At 35.3% G+C, this 27,637-nt stretch overlaps 1 protein-coding gene across 1 annotated transcript; it reads left to right on the top strand.

Annotated features, from left to right (window-relative positions):
* The first annotated feature begins 21,591 nt into the window (after window positions 1-21,591).
* LOC132605333 (uncharacterized) lies at window positions 21,592-26,637 on the top strand. The gene is made up of 7 exons (XM_060318517.1): window positions 21,592-23,748; window positions 24,184-24,274; window positions 24,880-25,037; window positions 25,228-25,279; window positions 25,368-25,447; window positions 25,525-25,618; window positions 25,709-26,637. The coding sequence occupies exons 1-7, from the start codon at window positions 22,132-22,134 to the stop codon at window positions 26,377-26,379; spliced, it is 2,763 nt and encodes a 920-aa protein (XP_060174500.1). The 5' UTR covers window positions 21,592-22,131; the 3' UTR covers window positions 26,380-26,637.
* The last annotated feature ends 1,000 nt before the right edge of the window (window positions 26,638-27,637 follow it).

Below are 27,637 nucleotides of genomic sequence, written 5' to 3'. Positions count from 1 at the left end.
TTAGTAGTTAATAGCATCTCAGTTTGGTCTAGTTTAATCTTGGTTTTACTTGTATTTATGTGTTCATGTGGGCTTGTGCACGATGAATTGTGTCAACTAGTAACGATATATGATATATCAACCTGTAGCGTGATCCTGTATGCTTAAGTATCGGCTTAAAATAAGGTCTGAGTCTATCCTGATCAGTACTATTTTTTTCATACAATGCTAAGTTAGTGGCATGCCTTAGTTGTGTTTTTTTTGTTAGTCGTGTGGCTGGTTCTATTTATGTTTTTTTTTTTTTGTGTTTGTCTGTGCGACTGATTCTGATCCTGATTCTATCCTCAATAGCTCTGCCTTTGCTTCTGCTTCTGCATTGCGTTTTCTTTTGTTTGTTGGGTGGCTGGTTCTGCTTCTGTTTTTGTTTGTTTGTGGGGCTGGTTCTGATTTCTTCTCTTTTTAGTTAGAACTGCTCTGTTAGGCTGAGATTTATGCTTTAAGAATTTATGTGATCCAGATATATGACAGTTTTTGTGTGTTACTGCATTAGTTGATTTATACATGGTTAGCTTGGGGCAAATGTTCAATTAAATGGATAATAAGCTTACTAAAGGTTAACATAAGGTTCTGTTCTTTATTTGAATATGATGTATTATAAAAGAGGCTAGTAAGAATTTGCTTTCTTTTTGAACCTATATTGGCATCATGTTAGGGGGCTGTCATGTGCTTATTTAGTTTAAAGTATATGAATTGAGTTTGCCCTTGCTAGCTTTGTTTCAAGTTTCCTGCTGCCTGAATATCATCCATCTTGCATGTTACCTTTGATTTAAGGTCTAGTATGCCCACTGTTTGGATTGAGTAAACAACATTTTCCCTTTGTTGGATTTGTGCATTAGCCGAGTGAAATAATGATCATATTAAATGTTGATGATTTTTGGGAAAGCTGATTGCTGCCCCATTCTTCTTTTTATTTGCTTATGTGGCTGTCCATTGTAAGTGTATTGTGGGATTGTGTATATATTGTATATGACCCGTATATCTTAATTAATACGTTGATAGGGAGGTTAGTGGGGTCATTATGAATCAAGCTTAAACCCTCCCCGGTGTTAGCCATGCCTGGGATTCATGAAATCCCTTGGAACTTGTGCAACATCGGGAAGACGGGGGCGAAAGCTTTCCAATATTAACCTTCTATACATCCTTATGAATGTGTATATATGAGATATATATTAAATATACACAGTATATACATAGTCTACTGATTTATTTTGAGTTTATAGTTTACATGTTTAACATTATTCATTGATCATATACTAATTCTTTTCCTTTTATTTTATGCATGACCTTCGCATACGAGTCCGAGGGACTCGTCTTCCGCATTCGATGTTGGGCCAAGGCCCAACGAAACATCATTTCCCCCCTCTGTCCAGTTCTGTCCGCAGCCTATATTCCAAAGAAAGAAACGAGTTTTGGGCCAAAGCCCAATAGCATGATTAATTCGCAGCAGTTGGGCCTTGAATAATGGGCCAGATCCATTTAATTTTCTTCCCCTCTCCTTTATTTTATTGTTGTGTATTTTTGATTTGTTTTGTAGGACTAACACCTTATCTTATTTCATTTTCTTAACTTAGACGAATTCTAGTGAAATTAGTGGTTTAGTTTTAGTATAAAGGGTAGTTAATCCAAAGGAAACTAGTAATTAATCCCATAAGCTTCATTTTCTTCTTTTATATTAAAGTTATTTATAGTATCCATAATATTTACTTCTAGAATAATTGATAGTATAAATTCATATTTTCGAATTAAAGGAGTCATATTCATATTATCTTAATTTCAAAACATCACTAATACGCAAATATAAATTCAAGCATATTTTATAAATAACTCTTCAAGTTTTTGAATCAATCATGCATATTTTTAGCTAAGCATAGTTAATGAGAAATAACAAAAGGATAAAGAAACTAACATTAGTTTTTTTTTTTTTTTTTTTTTTTTTTGTATTTAGTTTATACTCCTAAACCATAAAAGAATCAATTAATATCTCGCCATTTGAGTTACTTCAAGTATTTATAAAAACGCGGCACAAACTTGCATTTTCTTTACTTATATGCAAATTATCGTATTTTACGCAAGTATTATTTTAAATAGCGTTTTTATCTAAAGCCTTAACAATATTTATAAGTCTATTTTTGTATAGCATTATTATATTTTTCTTTCAAAACCTTAACAACATTTTATGAATCTTATTTTAAAGAGTATTTAAAATCTTCTTTATGCAATTTATCCTATAAATTTCAACCGCATTTTTAAATCTTAACCGCAATTTATGCAATAAATTTATCTGCCTTGTATTTAAAGTCTTAACCACATTTATAAATCTTATTTTTGAAAGTATCTAAAGTTTTCCTATGTGTCAAATTACTATATTTTCTACAAATTGGTTTAAATAGCATATTTATACTTTCCTTTAAAACCTAAGCAATATTTATAAGTCATTTTCTTAAAATTTAAGCATTACCTTTAACCTTAATTAATTAACCTAAGTTTGGCCGGATAATCGTAGTTACGGATCCTAGAGGATGCCTAACCCCTTCCCTTTAGGATAATTAGAATCCTTACCTAGAATTAAAGTTAAGCAGACCATTAACGGGGTTTAGTTAGTTTTACCTTAGTTAATAATTAGGTGCCCTAATTCACCTTAAAACTAATTAGGTGGCGACTTCTTAAGTTAAATAATTAGGAATCACGAATATGTTGTACTCCGCTTTGACCCGTTTAAAATAGGGTATAACAGTGATAACAAACATAAATATGATTGAAAATGTTGATGGATGGTGGACTGATTTTGGTGCAAACCGTTATGTCTACTATGACAAAGATTGGTTCAAAGTGTATAATCCATTTGAGGAGCCCAAAACCATCATGCTTGGTGAGTCTCACACTACTCAAGTGTTTGGAAAGGGAGATGTCGAGTTGAGCTTTACCTCAGGAAGGGTGTTAACATTAAAAGATGTACTTTTTACTCCTTCCATGAGAAAAAAATTGATGTCTAGTTTTCTTCTTAATAAAGCAGGCTTCAAGCAAATTATTGAGTCTAATCCATATGTAATAGTGAAAAAAGAGGTATTTTTGTGGAAAAGGGGTATGCTTGTGATGGGATGTTCAAGTTGAATGTTGAGACGAATAAAGTTTGTTGAGACGAATAAAGTTTCTACTTCTGTTTACATGCTCTCTTCTACTAATTTTTGGCATGCTCGTTTGTGTCATATTAATAATCGTTATGTGGGAATCATGAGTAGTTTATGATTAATCCCAATGATTAAAAAGGATTTTGAAAAATGTGAGGCTTGTAGTAAAGCCAAAATCACAAACAGGCCTCATTTTCAAGTTGAAAGAAAAACTAAATTGTTAGAGTTAATTAATACTGATATTTGTGAACTTGGAGGAATTTTAACTCGTGGAGAAAATAGATATTTTATCACTTTTATCGATGATTTTTCTAAGTATGCATATGTTTTCTTGATGAAAAATAAAAGCGATGTTTTTGAAAAATTTAAAATTTATCTCTATGAAGTTGAAAATCAGTTTGGTAGAAAAATATAAAGAATTAGAAGTGATAGAGGATAGGGCTGTTCACGGTTTTGGTTAAAACAAAAACTAAACCGAATAAAAAAACCGACATTTGATTTGGTTTGATTTGATTTGGTTTTAAATTTTAAAAACCGACAATATTTGGTTTGGTTATGGTTCTATTAAAAAAAACCGAATAAATAACCGAATCAAACCGATAAATTATATACATAAATTTTATAATTATTTATATGTATAATATTGTTTTTTCATAAATAATTATAAATATTTTATACCTTTTAATCATTATTTTGATTTTTGGTCTACTTATTTCTCATAATTGTTTAAGACCCATGTTTTTAAGAATATGTCCAAGCCCATGTCTTTAAGTATTTTAACTCTTGTTAAGTGTAAACCTACTAACATAAGCTCACGTTTAGAGTCTAATGTCTTTAACTTAAATTTTTAGCCTTTCTTTGTCAGCCATTTGATTTTAGCTTGTTTTTTTTTTTCCGAATTTATACCTTTCTTTTTTCTTATCCTAATGGGTCCTAAACTTCTAATATTTTTCATATGAAAAGGACAGAGGTTATAGATTTGGAGGTTCCTATAAAAGATACTTCAGTAACATCAGCATTTGCTGCAACTCAAGCATATGGTAATGCCCTCATACTTTTTTCGTGGGTAATCCTTCTAAAAAGCAGAAAAGAACAACTCCTTGTAGTCGAGACCCTAGGCTTGAGGATAATGATAGAAAAACATCTAAAGTTTGGGATCATTACACAAAGTGTTTTTAATAAAATGGGAGAATTGAGGGCAAAATGCAAGTAGTGCCCCAAAGTTCGGGATCATTAAACAATGTTTTTTTATTTCATATATTTTCATTTTAATTATTGGTAGTCTTTATGTTTAATTAATATCTATGTTTGTAACACAACTAAAAGCTCTTATGCTCTACTTTATTTCCAGGTATGTGTATTAAGATGAAAAAAATGGTGCAGCTACTACAAAGTTAGTTTTTAGCTCTATAGTTTTTAGCTCCATATGTAATAGTTTAGCAATTTTGGGTAACTTGAGTACTACACTATCACTAATAGTGAAATTTTTTCTATGATGTATGTTCCACCTTAAACTATAAATAAAAGTTATCGTTTGAACAAAAAAAAAAACATGTCTTTTTCAACTTTTTAATGTTTTACTGATAAGTTTCATGACTGCTAGCCATAAACCGAAAAATCGAACCAAACCGAATCAAACCGACAATAACCAAACCAATGGTTATTATTTTGTTTGGTTTGGTTATGATTTTAGACATTTAAAAACCGACTAAATTGATTTGGTTATGATTTTAATCAATAACCGACCCAAATCGAACCATGAACACCCCTAAATTAGAGGATGTGAATATGATTCTATTGAGCTTAATTCTTTTGTTAGATCATTGGGAATAATTCATGAAACTACTCCACCTTATTCTCCTGCATCTAATGATGTAGCAGAAAGAAAAAAAATAGAACCTTAGTTGAGTTGACAAATGTCATGCTTATTGAGTCGAGTGCACCTCTAAATATTTGTGGTGAAACTATTTTGACTGCTTGTTATGTGTTGAATCGTGTGTCTCATAAAAAGACAAAATTAACACCTTTTGAGCTTTGGAGAAGCCACAAGATAAATTTGGGATATCTAAGAGTTTGGGGTTGTTTAGCTTATGTAAGGCTAACGGATCCCAAAATTTCTAAGTTGGGTAAAAAAGTTACTACTTGTGCTTTTCGTGGTTATGCTTCAAATAGTACATCCTATAGATTTTTTAGTCTTGAAGATAATATAATAATAGAATTAGGTGATGCTATTTTTCATGAAAATAAATTTCCATTTGATTCTAAAAATAGTGGGGGTCATAGGACTAACGAAAATATTTTATCACTACCTAGTTCTTCTACTTTTGTTTTGAAGAATAAAGAAAATGATGACTTTGAGTTAAGAAGAAGTAAAAGAGCTAGAGTAGAAAAATATTTTGTTCCTGATTCTTATGTTTTTAATGTTGGAGATGACCCTCTCACTTTATAGGAAGCTTTATCTTCACATGATGCTATTTTTTGGAAAGAGGCTGTAAATGATGAAATGGAATCACTTATTTCTAATAAAACTTGGAAGTTAGTTGATTTATCACCGGGTTGTAAAACAATTGGGTGTAAATGGTGAAAGTGCAAGAGGGGGGGGGGGGGGGGGGTGAATTGTTAAAATTTTTCGCTCTGTTAGTCGACTAGGTCAAGCCAGTAGTCGACTACCTACTCAGCGAATATTAAGGTAAGTGCAGAAAATAAAAGACACACGTATTTTATACTGGTTCAGATTCAATGTGAATCCTAGTCCAGTCCCCTTGGGTTGCAAGGGTGATTTTTGCAGCTCTTTTATAAGATTTGGTACAATGAAGGTTTTGAATGAAGTTCCTACGTCTACACTCAAAACACTCTTATTCTTTTTGATACAAAGCCTCACAAACTATAACTCTCCTTTCTCTCTTATTACACTATGAATCACACAGACTAACAATGTTTGTTTGAAAGTAAAGCAGAGCAATGGAGGTAATGAGACAATTGCATAATTCTTGCGTTTGTGAAGCTGGTCATCCCAAAATTTCTTCCGAAGATCAAGAGGTTTATCACAGAGAGTTTTGAGTTTCTTGGAGGAGGTGGAGCATGCAGCCTCAGAAAGGGCTCGCTTTCCAAGATGACAAATGGGAACTAAGTCGGAGTCGTCGGAGGAGGCAGGGTCATCGGAGACGACGGGGTCATGAGGAGGCGAGGGGAGATTTTTACCCATTTCCTGTAGCCTTGAGCTTTGACGGGTGGAGGGGGTAGGTGTTTTCGCGTTTTTCGCCATTGAAGAGAGGAGAAGATGAGCGGAAGCTTTGGAAGAGAAGGGTGAGGAGGAAGACGAAAAGGGGTTATGGGGATACGGGTAAAAGGGTGTAGGGAAAAGAAAAAGGTTTTATGGAAAAGGTAAAAAGTAAATATGGGAAGATGGGAATGTCATAAATTAGATGGGAATACCATTTATGGCAAAGATTTGAGTACCCGAAAATCTTGGCACGGTTTGTTAGAAATTTAGACAGATTTATCAATAATTCCCAAAGAGCTTCTTAGCATGCAGAAACGTTCCTCAAGAAGGGGTTTAGTAAAAATATCAGCCAGCTGGTTTTCCGTGTTAACAAAAACAATTTCAAAATCTCTCTGAGCAACATGATGTCTGATAAAATGATGCTTAATATCTATATGCTTGGCCCTAAAATGATGCACAGGATTTTTAGATAGACAGATAACACTCGAATTATCACAGAAAATTTTTACAGGTTTAAAAAACAAGTCATAATCACTTAGTTGGTAAGACATCCAAATTAGCTGTGTGCAGCATTGACCAACAGCTATATATTCAGCCTCAGTAGTAGATAAAGAGACTGATCCCTGTTTTTTGCTATTCCAGGAAATAAGAGATTTTCCTAGAAGCTGGCAAGTACCACTGGTACTTTTTCTATCATCTTTATCACCTGCAAAATCTGTATCTGAAAAACCTTCAAGCGTAAAATCAGTGGTGTTAGGATACCATAAACCATAGTTAGTTGTTCCATGAAGATATCTAATGATACGTTTAACGGCAGTAAGATGAGATTCCTTTGGAGCAGCTTGGAGTCTAGCACACCTGCACACACTAAACATAATATCTGGTCGACTAGCAGTTAGATAAAGCAATGATCCAATCATACCGCGATACTTGGTTTCATCAACAGGTTTTCCTTGCTCATCCTTATCAAGAGAGCAAGTAGGACTCATTGGAGTTCCCATAGCTTTTGAGTCAGACATCCCAAATTTTTGGACGAGTTCTTTAGCATACTTAGCTTGACATATAAATATTCCAGTGTCAGTTTGATGGATTTGTAGTCCCAAGAAGAATTTTAATTCTCCCATCATACTCATTTCGAACTCGCTTTGCATAAGATCAGAAAATTCCTTGCACATAGAGGGGTTAGAGCTTCCAAAAATAATATCATCAACATATATTTGTATGATAAGATTTCCTAAGGAGGATCGTTTAATGAAAAGAGTTGTATCGATGTTTCCTCGAAAAAATCCATGGCTTACCAAGAAGGAGCTTAAGCGATCATACCATGCCCTAGGTGCTTGTTTAAGACCATATAAAGCTTTACTTAATTTAAAAACGTGATAAGAAAATTTTAAGTTTTCAAAACCTGGCGGCTGTTTGACGTATACCTCTTCTTCAATGAACCCATTTAAGAAAGCGCTTTTAACATCCATTTGAAAAAGTTTGAATTTTTTAAAATAAGCATATGCAAGCAAAATTCTTATGGATTCCAACCTGGCAACAGGAGCAAAAGTTTCATCATAGTCAACACCTTTCTGTTGTGAATATCCTTGAGCAACGAGCCGGGCTTTGTTTCTAACTACTTCTCCAGCCTCATTTAGCTTGTTTCTGTATACCCATTTTGTGCCAATGATTGAAGCATTCTCAGGTTTGGGAACTAGATTCCACACTTTGTTCTTTTCAAATTGATCAAGTTCCTCTTCCATAGCCTTGACCCAGTATTCATATTTTAAGGCATCACCAACTTTCTTTGGTTCGCATTGAGAAATAAGAGCAAGATTTACGTTATTTTTAGTAGATGCTCTAGTTTTCCTTCCTTCATGGATGTCTCCAATAACAAATTTTTTTGGATAGTCAGGTTCACTTCTCCATTCGTTTGGAACTGCTCCAATAGTAACATCAGTCGACTGAGGTTCATCAGAAGTCGACTCACAGGGTGCCTTTTCTTCAGTGGGTTTTGTAACCACTGCAGTAAGTATTTGACTGTCTTCTTCATCTGCAATTTTCCTTTTCTCGGCCAGGTTATTAGTATCATCAAATACAACATGAATAGACTCTTCAATAGATAAAGTACGTTTGTTATAAATTCTATAAGATCTACTAGTAGGAGAGTAACCAAGAAATATACCTTCATCACTTCGAGGATCAAACTTACCAAGATTTTCTTTCCCATTATTGTGAACAAAACACTTACATCCAAAAGGATGAAAGTAGCTAATATTTGGTTTCTTACCCGTCCATAGCTCATACGGAGTTTTATTAAGAATTGGTCTAATTAGGCATCTATTCAAAATATGACACGCTGTACATACCACTTCTGCCCAAAAGTGATGTGGTAGACTTGTTTCTATGATCATTGTTCTTGCCATATCTTGAAGAGTTCTATTCTTTCGTTCAACTACACCATTTTGTTGCGGAGATCGAGGTGAGGAGAAATTGTGTGTGTATCCTTGATCATTACAGAATTCCTCAAAGGCTTTATTTTCAAATTCTCCTCTATGATCACTTCTAATGGAAGTGATGTAATATCCCTTCTCACGCTGAATTTTCTCACAAAAAAACTTAAAATTCTTTAAAGTATCATCTTTATGAGCAAGAAATATTACCCAAGTAAAACGAGAGAAGTCATCTATTATAACAAATGCGTACCTTTTTCCTCCAATGCTAGCAGTTCTAGTAGGACCGACTAAATCCATATGAAGTAATTGCAGGGGCTTTGATGTAGACACAATATCTTTAGAACTAAAGGAGTTTCTAGTTTGTTTACCTTTTTGACACGAATCGCATAAGTGATCTTTTGTGTAGTTGAGTTTTGGCAATCCTATTACAAGATTATGTCTTTCTAGTTTTTCAATTAATCGCATACTAGCATGCCCAAGCTTCTTGTGCCACATCCACCGATCTTCTCCCATTGATGCCAAGCATATATGACCTTTAACATTTTTGATAGAGTCCAGAGTGTACACATTTTTATTTCTGCTTCCAGGAAGAATCTTTGTTCCAGAGGAGTCTTCTATAACACAACCTGATTTACTAAATCTTATCTCAAGATCTGAATCACATAGCTGACTTACACTTAACAAGTTATACTTAAGTCCCTTCACCAACCAGACATTTGAAATGTCACAGGAATTATTGAAAGCAATAGTACCAATACCAATTACCGTTCCAGTTGAATTGTCTCCAAAAGTTACCAATCCTCCATCAAAGTCAGCGACTGATTTGAATAGATTTTTGTCGCCTGTCATATGTCTTGAACACGCACTGTCTAGATATCATTTTCCCTTTTTCTTTTTCTTGTGGTGTTCCTGCAAGACAAATTTTTTATTCTTGTTTAGGTACCCAAGAGTTCTTGGGTCCTTGATGGTTAGTTTCAAAATATTTGATTTTCTTGGGTTTCCACATCCAACCAGGTGCAGTTGTAAAACAAAATCTACAGTTATAATAGTTATGCCCAAGTTTTCCACAGCAAAAACACGTTTGAAAAGATTTTCTTTCCACAATATAGGAGTCGGCTGAACTGTGCATTCCAGATTTCCCTTCAGTTCTTTTAAGAGTTCTAGTTGACTTATCAGTGTTCAAATAGCCAGTTTTCTTTCCTTCAAAATTTCCAGTTATTTGCACAACCTTTTTCCCAGTAAACTTGGGTGTATTTGATTGGTTTGACTTGACATGGTTATGGTTGGAAGGTTTTAATAAGATATCTAATCTAGATTGTAGATTGTAAACTTCATTTTGGATTGAATTTTTTTTCTTTTTCACAAATTTCTAATCTTGATTCCCATTCCTTTTTCTCTCTCTTCAGTTTTCTATATTCATCAAAGACATTATTTAGATCTATAAGAGTTTGATCTAATAATTCTTGAGTTTCTTCACATTTAGCACAGGAATGAGAACTTACCTTGCTGCCTTCTTCGAGAGCCATGAAACATATATTTTCACCTTCTTCAGATTCTTCATCTGAGAACTCATCTTCACTCCAACTGTTGAAAGCTCTTTGTTTTTGATAGCCTCTGGTTGGTTTCTTTCTTATCTCAGGACATTCAGACGCAATATGGCCATATTTTCCACATTCAAAACATTTTTCGTCATTCTTTTGCTATCCAGTGGGGGTCTTGCCTTTTCTAAAGTTTGGGCTTCCTTTTCTGTTACTTCTTGATCTTCTCATGGCTTCAATCACATGCCTCGAAATCATGGCTACTTCTTCTTCTTTAAAATCATCATCAGATTCTTCAACTTGAGCCTTGAATGTGACCACTTTCTTCTTTTCGTCCTTCTGGTATCTTTGGATATGATTCTTTTCAAAAGCTATAAGATTTTTTCTTAATTCATCATAAGTGAATTTATCCAGATTTTCGTCTTCAAGAACAATGGCTTTGGTTTCCCAAGTCTTTGGCAGACTTCTGACAAGCTTTCTAACTTGTTGAGAGTTGGTATAGGTTACTCCAAGCGATTTGAGTTCTCCAATAATCTTGCTGAATCTTGTGAACATTAATTCGATGTTCTCATCATCTTTCATCATGAAGGCTTCATAGTCGTGTCTTAGAGCATCAATTTTTGTTTCTCTTACTTTTGATGTTCCTTCATAAGTGACCTCAAGTTTATCCCACATTTCCTTGGCAGTATCACAATTTGAAATTTTTGCATACTCTTCTCCACTTACTGCACAGTAGAGCAAAGCTATTGCCCTTGCATTTATTTGTAGAGTCTATTGTTGTTCTTTAGTAATGTCGTGTGACTCTAGATCAATTGCTGAAATTTCTGCATCTTCTTTGTTTTCAGTGTTCGCTCTGGGAATGGGTTTAGGTCCCTTTTTAATCACGACCCAGGCTTGATACTCAGTTGATTGCACGAATATTTTAAACCTTTCCTTCCAGTGGCCATAATGTTCACCATTAAAGTATGGTGGTCTTGTTGTGGAGTGCCCATCTTGCAATATTGCTCCAGGAATATGATATCCAGTCATTTGATCTTTTCTCACGTGCGGTTAAGCACTGAAAGTGAGACCTTGCTCTGATACCAATTGAAAGTGCAAGAGGGGGGGGGGGGGGGGGGGGGTGAATTGTTAAAAAATTTCGCTTTGTTAGTCGACTAGGTCAAGCCAGTAGTCGACTACCTACTCAGCGAATATTAAGGTAAGTGCAGAAAATAAAAGACACACGTATTTTATACTGGTTCAGATTCAATGTGAATCCTAGTCCAGTCCCCTTGAGTTGCAAGGGTGATCTCTGCAGCTCTTTTATAAGATTTGGTACAATGAAGGTTTTGAATGAAGTTCCTACGTCTACACTCAAAACACTCTTATTCTTTTTGATACAAAGCCTCACAAACTATAACTCTCCTTTCTCTCTTATTACACTATGAATCACACAGACTAACAATGTTTGTTTGAAAGTAAAGCAGAGCAATGGAGGTAATGAGACAATTGCATAATTCTTGCGTTTGTGAAGCAGCCCCTTTTATATTGTTTTAGGCTCTTCACGCAGAGAGTTCAACCCAAGAGATTTGATCCTTGGAAATGGAATCAGAGATCCTATTTCCAAGAATAAGACTGAGTTTTTGCTGCTTTCCTTGTGCGTTGAGGCAGCAACAGATTTCTTACACCTCATGAGATATGCCTTTGATATTTTTCCTTCTTGAACCGATTTGATGTTGCTGAAATATTTCCTCTTTATTTTGCAGATGTGTTTGCCTTTTCTTGAAAGACATGCGGCTGAAGATTACAGCTGGTTACCCTAACCACTTTTGGGCTAGGAAGCCACTTGTCGAGTGAGCCCAGCTCGTTGGGGCTGTTCTGTGGGCTTCCAATTTGTTGGGGCTGTTTTGTGGGCTCACATATATTCCTTATGTGATTTAATTACTATACCTGCACAAGTAAAATTGTCATCATAAAAACTTGACACTAACAAATGGGTCCTTAGAAAAAAGTTAAAACCGGATGGTTCTGTTGATAAATATAAGGCTAGACTAGTTGCTCAGGGTTTTAAACACCTAAACGACCTATAATTTTTTGATACTTTTTATCCGGTAACTAGAATTACATCCATAGGGCTTTTAATTGCTATTGCTGCAATTTTTGATTTGCATATTCACCAAATGGATGTAAAACTGCTTTTTTGACTGGGGACCTAAATGAGGAAATATATATGGAACAACCCGAAGGTTTTGTTGAAGCAGGCCAGGAAAGCAAAGTGTGTAAACTTAGTAAATCCCTATATGGCTTGAAACAGGCACCAAAACAATGGCATGAGAAGTTTGATTCCTGCATTATTGAAAATGGTTTTAAAACAAACGAGTGTGATTAGTGCATCTATCATAAGTCTTGGAATAATTCACATGTTATTGTTTGCCTCTATGTTGATGATTTATTGATCTTTCGCTCTAACAAGAATGTTATTGGTGAAACTAAAAATATTCTTAGAAGCCATTTTGATATGAAAGATCTTGGTGAGGCAAATTTTATTCTTGGAATAAAAATTACTAAAACATGTGATGGAATTTTCCTTGACCAGTCACATTATGTTGAGAAAATTTTGAAAAAATATAACTTTCTTGATTGCAAGCATGTTGTAACTCCTTTTGATTCAAGTGTTCTCTTATTTCCTGTTCAAAGTGAAAATGATGTGATAAATCAAAAGGAATATGCTAGCTTAATTGGAAGTTTGCGATATGTGACTGATTGCACTAGGCCTGATATTGCATATGCAGTTGAAGTACTTAGTAGGTTTACAAGCAAGCCAGGTAATGAACATTGGCATGCCATAACGAGAGTTATGAAATATTTACTTGGTACAAAATATTATGGCTTGTTTTATAAAGAATATACTGCTGTACTTGAAGGCTTTTCTGATGCAGATTGGAACACTTTATCTCATGATTCCTGTTCTACCAGTGGTTATATTTTTACGTCGGTAGGTGGTGCTATTAGTTGGAAATCAAAAAAGCAAACTATTATTGCTAACTCTACCATGGAGGCTGAACTAATTGCTTTAGCTTCAGCTAGTGAAGAAGTGAATTGGTTAAGAGATTTATTATTTCAAATTCCTTATTTTGAAAAACCAATTTCTCCTATTTTAATTCATTGTGATAGCATCACTGCAATTGGTAGAGTTCAAAACCGTTATTATAACGGTAAATCCAGACCTATAAGGAGAAAACACAGTACTGTGAGATCATATTTGACAAGTGGTACCATTAACGTTGATAATCTTGTGATAATGTTGCAGATCCACTAACCAAGGGCTTGGCAAGAGAAAAAGGGTTTGGAGCACATTGAGGGGGATGAGATTGAAGCCCATAAATTCATGAGTCGTATATGAGGAAACCCAACCTGGAGACTAGAGATCCTATAACCAAGTTCAATAGGAAAAACGAATCATATGATGTCTTCTTGTGAAAAATGCACTATTTTATTTATTCCCTCCCTATGGTGTGAGTGCATTATTTTGTAACAGTTTGTGGAAGTTGAGTTTATAAACTCTTAATGAAATGTTGTAGCTCATATGAGTGGGGTGTTAAGTTACAGAAGCACCCTTGACAGATTTCACCTATGTGAGTGTGGAAGAAGGCTGCTTCCTATGAGAATTGGACTCATTCTCAAAAGCACTTGTGAAACCGACATATCACAAGGCCGTAATGTGCTGGCTGTGAAAGGTCATGTCAACACCTTGATTATTATGTGTAAACAATAATTCTTTATTTCCCTTAAACAGTCATAGTTCAAGTTTGAGACCACTGCAGCTCTGGAGTAAAGATTAATGTTTTACTAAGTGAAGATTCAATGCAAAGTATACCTTCATTATGCATAATAGTCTCTCTTCAACTAGTAAACTCTCTTATATTAATATTAAATTGAGTGGGGGATTGATGGTCAAATTAAGCATTTTAATATTAAAATTAATTTTATTAAAGTGCCTTTCACTTGATTCATTATCCAATTCATAGTGGCAATAGCTGTGACCGATCTTTGCCTCATATTAAAGTATCCATAATGGTGCATTTCTTATTCGTTGTTTAGTGGCAGTAACCCATTTTTCATTGAAGGCATAATAAGACAGAAACAGTCTTTTAATTTCTCACGTTCTTAGTGACCATAATGTGACCAATATTTTTTTGTAACATTTGTAAACTTCTACCCGTTATTCTCCATATTCACACCACTTTATCATCCCTTTAATCCACTCTTTTCACCCAATTAATTCAAGGATGAATTTTTCAACTATAAATAGTTTGTCATCCTTACCTTATGGGTAGAGAAAAATACTTTGGAGAGTTCCTAAAAGAGTGAGGAAAATAAAAGAGAGTTAAATTGAGTTAAATTAGTTGAAGAAAGATGTTCTTCTTTGTGGAGCCTTTGACTTAACCTCTTGTCCAGAGTTTATTGAGTTATACAACGTGATCGGGCTGTTGTATTTTGAAGGGAACATGTCAGAAAGATTATTGCTGGACCAGTGAAGATTTGCTGCAGTAGGCTTGAATCTCCTTAAAGAGAGTGAGATATCCGCGTCTCAGCCGAAGATATTTTTATTTCTTCATTTTATTTTTCAATTGTAATTGTTCTTTCAGTTGTAATTTCACCAACACCCCTAGTCATAATATAAAATTCTCTTACACTGTCACGTTCACCATATATATGTGACTCACCCGTATCGAACTTCTATAGAATGATCTTATCCAATTGATGGTTAATCCATTTGATGGTTAATAAATATCTGACATTGATAACCTAAAAGTTCATTTGATGGTTAATAAATATCTAACGTAACATCGATAACCTAATATCCATGTGATGGTTAATAAATATCTAACATTGATGGCCAAATGTAGGACAATATATTTTCCAAGATTTGTCTATCGGGTGGGATTTTTAATCAATCTTAGTTTTCCTAAAGCTAGTCTTAGCGAGTTGCCACCGTAACTAACGACAAAAGTGAAACATGAGTCTTGTAGTGTTTTTCAATCCATTCTCAACTTTTTGAAGGTTGACACCCTAAAGGTTTTATTCTAGATGAGATGATATTGATAACAGTGATGATATTGATAGTTTTGATGCTTGTGATGATTTTGATACTAGTAACGATATTAATCTTGACTTTGATACAGAATTGGAACTACTAACTAGAACAAATGAGCTAAGTAACTATGAATATGATGCTGGAAATTTAGAAGTTTGCTTTATGGGTGGTATTCAAATTTTCTTTCAAAAGTTTCACCTGAAGGAAGTAGTCGAGCATAAAAAATTTCAACTTGATTTTAGAACTTTCGGTTGGTTGGATTGCCATCGGAGTGGGGTACACATTACTGTATGAGAGTGGCCTTTTGCCCTTTCCCTCAATTATTGCGTAAACTTTTTTTTTTTCTTTTTGAAGAAAGTGGTGTTGCTCATAGATTGATTGCAGGCAAAAAACATACTCCTGTCCCAAAAAAATTGTCACCCTTTTTTTTAATCTGTCCCAAAAAAATTATCAATTTCTATATTTATAAACAAGTTAACTTTTTATGATATGATTTACAGCCACACAAATATTTAAGGCTTATTTTGGACCATACATTTCAAAAGTCTTCATTTATTTCTTAAACTTTATGCCAAATAAAAAAAGAACAATCTTTTTGGAACGGAGGGAGTAGCTCTTTTGACCAAACTTTGAAGAAGCCATCTCAAAGTCAAAGTAATTTTTTCCTTTAAAAAAATTGAGATGTTTGGTCAAAACCTGAAAGTGTTATCGGGGAAAAGCTATAAATTTTTACTTATTCCTAAAAGAAGAACCATTCCTTACTAAAATTTTATATTCACCAAACTATCTCATCTTAATTTAACCCATACATGTCAACATCAAAAATAACATATTCGGTGTAATTTCAGAAGTAGGGTCTGAGGAGAATTTAATGTACGCACACCTTGCCCTATCTTGTGTGGTAGATGTTTACCCCGAAATTGAGAAACCAATTGAATTTGTACGCGGGTATAGGATATGTGCTTTGATCTTGATGTATGTTTGATAGCGGAAAATAAGCGTATGAATATTTGGTAATAAAACGGCTAGTAACGGTGATTTGCTTAATTTGCTACGGACATGAACGTTTAGAAGTCATGTTGAATACATAATGGATGAAACACAACGTAAATGGAAACAAACGGCCTTGGCCGGATCAGATATTGAGAGAGAGATTGCACATATTTTTCTATTACAAGTGTTCTTGGAAAATGAAGAAGCCAACGCTTACAAAGGAGGGGGATGTACCCTATTTATAGTGTGACCTCCATGGGTCTCATATGATGTGAACTAATAAAATAATAGCAACAAGGACAACTCTGCACGGATTTGGTGAGATTAGACTGACGGCGCCGTCTGACACACGCATGGCGGGTAGTTGACCAGGACAGGACGTTACTGGCGCGTGACCCGCGTGCAACGGCCACCCGGACCAACGGCTACTCGGACCAACGGCCACACGGACCAACGGCTACTCGGACCAACAGCCGTACGGACCAACGGCTATACGGACCAACGACCACAAATGCTCGGGTCACCGGGCTTGGTCGTTCCAATGACGAAGAAGGCAGATCAGTCAGCCCCCTCGCTCCACCGATTTGCCTCGCATCCGATTTTTACTGTATACAGTAGAGAGATTGTTTTCACTACTCTCAGTAACCCATGTCTCTCAAGCAAAAATATAATCCTCTTCTCATCTTCCCGCTTTTGCTTTAACTTTATTTATATTGATTTAAAACCATAATATCCATTTGTTATGTATTATATTTTATTGAATAAAATAAAATAACTTAAATAAATCCTTTTACAACAAATATTTAAATCTTTTCTCTAGTTAAACAATATTAGTCGCAAAATGACCTTTAATAGTATTTTTTTCTCTTTCGTTATATTTGACTTAAAAAGCACTTTTCGGAAAGATTCACCAAACATTGTTTATTTTAAAAAATATAATTCTCAAATGAACTTGCAAACACAAACTATTTCTTTTCAGAAATATTTTTATAACAAGCAATTTTGATAAAAGTTCTTCTCAAAATAAGTTAAGCTTAAGCATGCTCATAATGGAAATGTGATTTAGGACCGCTCTTAGCTTGTATTTATGTCAGTGGATTAAACTTTCTCAATGTAAAAATCTAGGGGCAATTTGCACGATTGACTTTCATTGGGGGAGGTCTTTAATTTTTGCCTCTCAAATTGCTGGTTTGCCCTCCGCCTAAAATACCCCGAGAGTCTGGGTTCGAACCCCGGCTTAGTCATAAAAATAAAAATAAAAAATTCTCAAGTCTAGGCTTTGTAAAAAATCTGCCTTATGCGGCATAGTTAAAAGTCTGCCGGAGACGACAAACTTTGCCTTATAAGGCAAACTTTTAGTTATGGCTTGATATTTATTTTTTTGATTGAGCGGGACGACAGACTTTAAGTTATGTCTTAAGGCAAAGTCTGCCGCATAAGACAGACTTTTTGCAAAGCTTTGTCTTGCGATTTTTTTTTTTTGACTGAGTGGTGATTCAAACCCAAAATTTCAGAATATTTTCGGTCACCTATTTAAGCGAAGGGAAAAAATTAAAGACCCGCCATTTGAGTCACTAAAATTAAAGACAAAAGAAGAGCCAATCCGAGCAAAAAAAATGAAAATCTAGTTCCAAACTTGGCCCAATTTTACATTAATTGGGCCCTGAAACAAGTCATGTTCACAGTTATTTGGCCTGCCAGAGAGTGTAGTTTGCTGAGGTTACGAGTTTTTATTTTTATTTTTTTGTTGTATAGTTTTGAAAAAAAGAAATTTTCATAAAGTCCTCTAATTTAGAGCCTAATTATCATACGCAGTTATAATTTGTCTAATTACAATTCTTAGCTACTGTTTTGCAGTTGTATTTGTTCGTTCCACCTAGTTGTATCAACACACACAATTTCACTGGGATACACTGTATTACTACGTACAAGGGCGGATCAATAAGATCGGGAGCCTAAAGCCAACTTTAACGGGAGGCCTTATTTTTTTTTTGTTCAATATTCTTTAAAAGAAAAATTAATCTATAAATCTATTGTAGATAAAAATTAGGCTTCATTGTTCCTTAACTAGAGGTCTTGGGTTCGAGCCTCAGAACAAGAAAATCTTGCTAGGGAGTGCTTCCCTCTTTAACTGGCCTTGCATGTCTTGAAATTAAATTTATCGGAAAATTCAATACTGGTATCCAACACCGGATTAAAAAAATGGGACTCCCAAAATTTTGGGGCCTAAAGCCCCCCCTTTAGTGGCTTGGCCCTCTGGCCGACCCTGACTACATACATCGCACTTCAATACACTTTACAATCATCACCCCAAAACGTCACACATACAAGTGACATGCGTATAAATATACACTTTACATACATAAAGCATACACGTGTATTTGAGTATACGCACCATGTATGTATTAGAACTGGATTTCTGATGCAGTATGTGTCACTTGGCACGCTGTTGGATGTATACATTCTTTTGTTTTGCACTGTATATCAGTGAATATATCATTGTTGATTTTTGGTACAGGGTTATGATTGAACTCAAGAATATAAGTATATTTTTAAGTATATATAGTCGAGCTGGATCTATACATACATACAACATAAAGTCATCCGTTATTGAAGATATATACAACAAACAATCAAAAAAGAAGATGGCAATCCAAATCTATGCTATTCTACTATGTACATACAAAATACACTTTACATACATATAATATACACTTGTATGTCACTGTATTTTAGTGTTGTCCCCCTTGTATTTTATGAGATGCAAGTGTGATACACTGAAATACAATGATAAAATTTGGGCAGCTTCATTTGTTCATCTTCAACCTTGAATTTTTCTTTGAAAATTCACCTCAAATCTGCACCAAAATACCTCAAATTCGAGATATGGACTCCTCGTGATGTACACAAATCTTTTAAAACAACGCCCATTTAAAATCAATTATAATTTCAGAAATTCGCAATTTGAACTTAAGCTTAGAAACTTTCTCTAATGCCTGTCCTTCTTCAAGTTTCAGACTACCAAATGGAGTTTCTGCTACTTTCTTCACATGGGAGAGAGAGAGAGAGAGAGGGGGGGGGGGGGGGGGGGTGAGGAACAGAGGAGAAACATACATTTTGATTTTGTCGGAGAAGAAGTAGAAGCTGAATTCGCTGGAGAACATACATTTTGATTTCGTCGACATGAAGAATAAGCTGAATGAATTCGTTAGTAGTTATAAATGGTAATTTTATAAAAGTGTTTACAGTGTACAACTTAGTTACACCATGCAATTTTTTCCTTTGAAAAATTCTTACCTCATGAATGAATTTCTAGGATTGCATTAGGCTTAACCATCTTCATTTTTTATATATCCTTTAGGTGCGGATGTATAGTTCCGACTTTGGCGTATGGATTTAGCATATACCATTAGCTTTGATCTAAGCTCTCCTTTTATTTAAAAAATTAATTTGATATGTATATATTATTAAAATTTAAAATTCATAAACTTAAAAGTAGGGGTGCTTATTAAACGTTCGGTTGGATATTTCCGATTAACGGTTATACTTATCGGTTGTCGGTTTTGAAAAGTATTAACTCGCTAACCGATCTGATAAGTATCGATTGGTTCGGTATCGGTTTAACTGTTATTGGTTAAATCAAGAAGGTATACGAAACTATCTCACAGACTTCTTCTTCATGATTTAACTCTGATGAAATTATGTCTTTAATTCAATAAAATGTAGAAATAATACTAGCTTCAACTTTACCAGACCAATAGAACTGGAAAGTAGCAAATCAAATCAACAATTAACTTCTGAAACTACAGCAATGAGAGGAAATTCATATTTTTACTTTAAACAAAAAATAACGCAAATAGAAATAACTGATGCAAACACAAATAGTGAGTATTTGCTGTTTGTGCCTTTGCGAAGCCGACTGCTGCGAAACTAGGAATGAAGAGAACGGCTAATCCGATAAGAAAAATGAGTAAACCGTATCCTGCACGGTTAACCTATTAACTATAAATTTCAAATCGTTGCCCAACTGTTAATCCGATAACACGATACTAATAAGCCAACAAACTATTTTGCGGTTGGTTACAATTTAGTTTTGAACAGCCCTATTTAAAAGGGCTAAAATCCCGAAGCTATAAGTTTCAAATCCGTAATCTGTCTTTCCAGGTCTGAGCCAAAAAAGATAACACTATTGCTTATCACATTTCCTTGTGATTTAGGCAAGTCACAGCTATATTTTCCCAGAGATAATTTCTAGTCTAGTAACAAATATCTAACACTGACACCCTAATATCCATCAGATGGTTAATAAATAGTACTTATATAACTGTTCGTAATAAATTTTGCTAGCAGAAAATAAATAACTGCAATCATAAAATAAATATGAGAAAAAATCATTTTATTGATTATTTTGTCAGTACAACTCTGGATGTATCCCGTGATTCTAATTTCCATGTTGTTCGCCTTGATTCGAGGGCCAATGTAGTGTCTTTCTCGAATGAAGGATGAACTTCTGTTGATGTGTTGAATCTTGGAAGAACTTTGAGCAGCACTTTGAATTGTTCTTGAGGGGAGACGTTTGAATTGTTCTTGAGAGGAGACGTCTCTCGAACTCTCCTTCTTGTTGAATACCTTTGGAGAAAGACTTATGTAGATGTCGTTGCTTTCCTTTTGCCTCAAGTCAAGATGGTGTACCAATTTCAAGATGTCAAGATATCTTCAAAATGAGATATGTGACCCCTTTATATAGGTGTGAGCTAGAGTTTGGGAGTATTTTGGTCTCCAAGTAATTCTAGCGGACCTTGGGCTTCCCAGAACATGGGTTAGGCTTATCTTGTCAACTTAATGGACTAACCCAAATGCAATTTGGATTTCGTTCAAGTTGTATAATTTTGACTTAAATAATTAATCCGACTTTATAAACTAAAATTTGACTTAGTCAACATGTCAATAACTTAGAATTTAATCCAATTTTTATATGGATTAATTTAATTAAAATTTTGATGTCTACAATAACATTGATAACCAATTTTCCATATCTCAGGCACATCAACAAAACAAGAATTAACCAAATAAATGATTGATGATTGTCAAGGAATAAGGTCAACAATGAGATGCAAAAATAAATGGAAAAGGAATAGAGACATCCCCGTAAGTGTTTGAAGACCGAGGACATAAAAAACAAAATAAAACATATAAAAAACCAGTTCAAGTTGCACTCAATGACGATATAAAAAAAACGAATTTATACAATAAGATCATTTAATATAACTGTTTAATAACCTACCATAACATGTTACAACATGCTAAGTTAGACTATTTGTACAAAAAATTCTTCACAAAAGAATAACTTAAATCCACATTGACTTGACAACAAGAATGCCAATTATGCCAACATTAAGGTACATAGACGTGAGGGGATGTAATTGGAGTAATGGGAACTAAGAGACCCTCCATTGACCATTTCCTTTCCCTCTTCACAATCCATCCAATTTCCTAAACACTCTTTCCTTGTTTTTCTCTCTTCCACTTCTCTGCCACTCTCTTCTCCTTAGCAATTTTTTCTATGATGAAGAAACAAACAAAGAAAACAACAACACTAGTACAATACAATAATTAATAATCAACTCGAAAATTCCCATCTAACATGCCGCCTTTCTTCATTTGATCCTTCATTTATTTACCTAAATGTGCTACAATGTATCGCAGGACGCTGACTATGAACTGGGATGGTCTCGGAGAAGACGATGACGAAGATCACTTCTTCGAGTCCCAAACTCGGCTTTCCACAGCCGTTCCTCAAGACTTGGCGTCCTCGGGATCAGATGATGAGGTCGAGTTCGAGGATAGTCGACGTTCTTTCTCAGCCTCGGTTTCTATCAAGAATAGTTTCCGAGGCCTTGAGATGGAGACTGCAAAAACCGTCTCCTTCTCCACTCCTCCTCCTCCTCCCATTGTCATGGAAGATTACGGCATGTGGATGGCTGAACCTGGAGATGTCAAAGAGCGTCGAAAACGCTTACTCCAGGGAATGGGGTTGACAAGCAAGAAAGAACTCCTCAAGATAACAAGTGCCAAAGTTGTAAGAGCCATTTCAAGAAAAATTGAACCATGCCAAGATACCAAATCAACAGTTGAGAATATCTCTCCTACAAAAGAGCTAATGCAAGAGGAAGAACAAGAGCCAGAGCCTTCGACTTCTCCACCAATTTTGCTCGTCAGGTCTAGATCAGACGGTGACATACAATTTTTCTCTGTAAATACAAAGAAAAGGAAAGAACAACTTATTGGTGACGTTTCTAAACAACGTCTCACCAGGACATTTTCAGGAGCTTTTGCACCAACCACAAGAATATGCCAATACACAAATTCTGCTGCTGTAATGGCGCCGCCTAAAAAGGGCACAAGTAAATCTTCACCACCACAAAATGGAAGTGAAACGCCATCATCAACATTGCCCAATGGAAGTGCTGATTCGGGATTTGCTTCGTTTTTCCTGATAAAAAATCTGGACACTGGAAAGGAATTCATTGTCAAAGAGTCCAATGAAGAGGGAATGTGGAATAAGCTCAGTGATTTACAAACAGGGAAGCAACTTTCCATGGAGGAATTTGAGAAATCTGTGGGATACTCACCTGTTGTTAAGGAACTTATGCGCCGGGCGAATAGTTCAACAAATGATGAAAGAAAACTAAATATGAATGCATATCTCAGCAAGAGTTTCAGATATAGCAAGAAAACAGGAGTTGCTCTTTTAAAGAACATAAAAGGAGTTGCAAATAGCATGAGTGGAAGAATAGCTGATAAAGAACTCGATCTGCCTGCACCGGTTGAACAGAAACAGAATAACAAGAATTCCTCCCAATGGATTAAAGTCCGGCAGCAAGGAAAAATTCACAAAGAATTCACAGCTTTACAATTGTGTCAGGAAATTCAGGCTCATGAGGGCTCCATATGGACTATAAGATTCAGCGCGGACGGTCGATATCTAGCAACTGCCGGGGAAGACAGGGTAATTCATGTGTGGGAAGTACAAGAATGTGATGTTATGTCTACAAAACCATCTGATGATCCGAATTCTGTTAGAGACATGCCAATGGCTGGAAGTAATTCGGATCGTCCACCTCTGCCAGTTATGACTCATATGCAACCAGATAGAAGGAAAAAAGGGAAGACTTCTAATAAGAAAAAGGGAAACTCACTTCCAGACTATGTAAATGTACCAGAAACTGTATTTGCTCTATCAGAAAAACCAGTATGCACCCTCAATGGTCATCAGGATGATGTGCTAGACCTATCTTGGTCAAGTTCTCAGGTCAGTATTAATGCTCTAATTGGTTTACTACTCCCGTTTCATTTCATATGAGAACATTTCCTTCTAAGTATGCACCAGAAAAAATGATACATGTACCAGAAAAAATGATACCTTTTAATAGCCATAAAATATGTGCATGTTTAAATACATTTGGTATGTGTCAAAGGTCATACTTTCTTTCTTAAACTCCGTGGCAGTCAAACACCATCGCATAAAATGAAACGGAGCGAACAATATCAATTGCTGAGCAAGAAGGAACTATTATACTAGATTTATTCCAGAGCAGATATGAAATTTCTCATCTAGTCATTTCCTTATAATTAGTAATGGTAGTCCAATCAAAGACTCACAAAGCTTCTAATTGCAAAAAGGAAACCACTCACATCAATTATCTCTTTGCGCCTACATGACATGCTATATGAAATTTTGATGCAGCAACTTCTTTCATCTTCAATGGACAAGACGGTCAGGCTATGGGATTTGGAGACTCAGAGCTGCTTAAAAATGTTTGCGCACAACGATTATGGTGAGATACTATGTACATTGTAGCCAGGGGCGGATCCACACCATTGGGTGTGGGTTCACGGGAACCCACAACTTTTATCCGAACCTTGTATTTATAATGTGAAACCCTTCAAATATATAAGAAATTTAAGCTGAGAACCCAGTAACAACAGGCACTACTAGCTGGGAACCCACAAGCTTCAAATTCTGGATCCGCTTCTGATTGTAGCTAATCATCAATCAAGTCCATGTTATATTTGTAGGAAAGAATAGGAAGAGAATATTTTTCTTAGAGAATGCTCAAGTTGTATTAGGCTACTTAAGGACACTTGAGATGATTACAATCATCAATTACATCTCTATTTATACTACTCAAAAAACCAATTCAAAAGTCTTGCACAAATAACTAGATACATGTATCACAATTCACTAGATACATGTATCACAAACTTTTAAAAGATTTCTTAAAAAACTAAGAGATAATATTGAAAGACTAAATGATATTCTTGAAACAATAAAGAACTCCTAGAAAACATAAAAGTCAAGGATAGTATCCTTGTGAATGCATTAATTCTAACAATATTTACCATCAAACATTTTTACCTCTGATGAATCTCTGTGTGGCAGTGACCTGCATACACTTCAATCCAGTAGATGACGATCACTTCATCAGCGGTTCACTGGATGGAAAGGTTCGAATTTGGAATGTATCTGATAGAAAAGTGGTGGACTGGACTGATCTTCATGAAATGGTTACTGCTACTTGCTATACTCCTGATGGCGAGGTAGCTCACTTTCCCCTTCAATTCAATCATATTAAAGAGCATTCACAATTAGCTTCAGAATAAATCAATTACAAGAAAATAAGAAGAATCAACAAAAGAAAAAGAACAAGCATGATATTCAAATAAATCAATCTATTCTCTAAAAGAAGGTGAATGGTACCACTGATATTTTGTTTTTACATTGCTGAAGGGTGCTTTAATTGGCTCACATAAAGGAAGTTGTCGCATGTACAGTACTTCTGGTAAGTAATTCATCGCATAGGATCTTTACTAAAGTGATAATTTGCAGAGCTAATGCAATTGTTATCGTCCAACGTGTTTGTGATTTAGACTGCAAGCTGGAACAAAAAGAAAACTTTGAACTCGAACCAAAAAAGAAGTCCCTAGCCAAAAAAGTCACTGGTTTTCAGGTATTTATCTTTTCTATAACTACTACTCTTTAGGTTTGCCAGTGATCTATCTAAAAGCTGAACTTGTTCATGTCCAGTTTGCTCCAGGGAATCCAGCAGAAGTGCTTGTAACTTCAGCTGATTCGCGTGTTAGAATTATTGATGGATCAGAAATGACCCATAAATTTAGAGGTACTTTCTTGCAGATATAATTCGTTTGGAGAGCTAGCTAAAAGTACATTATTGTGTTCATAAACTGTGGATCTCTCTTTCTGGCATCAGGTTTCCGGAATACAAGCAGCCAAATTTCAGCTTCATTCAGTCAAGATGGGAAGTATATCATAAGTGCAAGTGAAGACTCTCAGGTTTATATCTGGAAGAGAGAAGAACCTAAACCTACAAGCGGTAAATCTAGAAGTGTAGTCAACGTTCAAGCTTATGAGCACTTCCCATGTAAAGATGTTTCAGTTGCTATCCCTTGGCCTGGCAGTATAAAGAATCAGCCACCACTTGCAGATCAGATAAATTCCAAAAGGGATTCAAAATGTTCCCCGCCACCACATCCCACGAATGGCTCTCCCACTAAGGAAGACAACTCGGCTGGTGCAAATAGCAAGAGGAATTTACCACCTCTGCCGGCCAAGAAAAACGGTGCGGAGGAGAAAATCCAAACTTGTCAAGAGGAGGACTTGGCTCAAGACTCTCCAACAGATCCTGGTGTTGGTGCAAGTGAATCGTTTTCATCGAGTTCTCCATCAATCAGAGATGGCGACTCGCCTTCTATGTCTTCTTCCAGCAGGTTTGATGGTAGCAACAACAACCAAGGAAATAACATTATCCAATCAACAGCATGGGGCATGGTAATCGTGACAGCAAGCTCGGGAGGGGAAATAAGGGTCTATCAGAACTTTGGGATGCCAATTAAAGCTAGTCGACCAACGAATCTCTTTTGACACTTAACTAAAAAAGTTTGTGAATTCAGAACAAAATGCTGCCTCCATTAATCCCATTACTGGGCATGCAATTTTTTTCTTTAGTAGTTGTTAAGAACTAGAGTCAAGCTCAAGTTCAGTATGCCTTCCACTTCAAATGTCTATGATGTCAAACAGGCGATTTTGGTACCTTTTTAGATTAGATACCAATTAGTCACAGTTTTGTTCGATGTTCCAAGAAATTAAACATTTTTGGCTTGTGAACTTGCTTTGTGTAAAGATCTGTTGTCTTTTGTAAGTGTCAGCAGATTCGCTGTTATAAATAACCGATACATGACATTTTGACACATTCACTTACAAATTTTTAGAACGTGAAGGATGGTAAACTTCATCAGTATTTCATCTGCCAAGACTGGAGAATCAAGATAACGCCCTCCTGATTTTTAGTTAACGAACCGTTGTAACAATGCAGAAAGCCTTTCTTATGATATAATTTCACTTTATTTGAAAAATTTCATAAGATGGAAAGCTCTTCTCAGAAGTTCCTGTAAAAGAAAGCTTGATTATGCTTCTCACTCGACTTAAGGTCCTAGTTAAAACCGTTGTGATATTTTGCTTTCGGTATTTCTTTTGATGGTAATCTGGAATTTAAAGGTTGAAGCAAAGGAGCTTTTGCAACAGCTTCACACTGATCACTACTGCTCAATGTTTAATTCTGTTAACATTGAGACCATGTTATTCAGTTCAGGCGAAAATAATGATCATATTAGAAATGTTTGACCATTATTGAAGCAAGACCTATCCAATAGATGGACCAATTTAAAGAGAGAGAACTTAAACTAGATAGGATCATAGTTCGAAAAATGTATCATTGAGGACAAGTGACCTTGGCCAGAACCTATAACTGTAAATAATAAAATGTGTATACAAATAAGTTAGGCATAATATTAGATAGACACCTTAACTTGGCCTCTAGTGGCAACTAAACACTCCAACTTTCAGAATGCACATCTAGACACCTCAACTCATCCCCATTGTGTCTCGTGGACACCTGATGCTGACGTGGCACATAAATTTTGGATGTGTCTAGATAATCATTTTGTAAGTTGGAGTGTTCAACTGATACAATGGAGACGAGTTGAGGTGTCTAGATGGTTATTTTGTAAGTTAGAGCGTTCAACTGGTTTAAGTGTCTATGTTTGTATTCTGCCAATAAGTTAACATGAAAAAGAATTGCAACTTTCATGGCTTGCAATGAAACTTAACTGTTTTCACAGTA

The sequence above is a fragment of the Lycium barbarum genome, chromosome 8, assembly GCF_019175385.1.
Source record: "Lycium barbarum isolate Lr01 chromosome 8, ASM1917538v2, whole genome shotgun sequence".
Lineage (NCBI taxonomy): Eukaryota > Viridiplantae > Streptophyta > Magnoliopsida > Solanales > Solanaceae > Lycium > Lycium barbarum.
The sequence above is the reverse complement of the archived record's forward strand: the minus strand, read 5'-3'. Positions and strand labels throughout refer to the sequence as shown.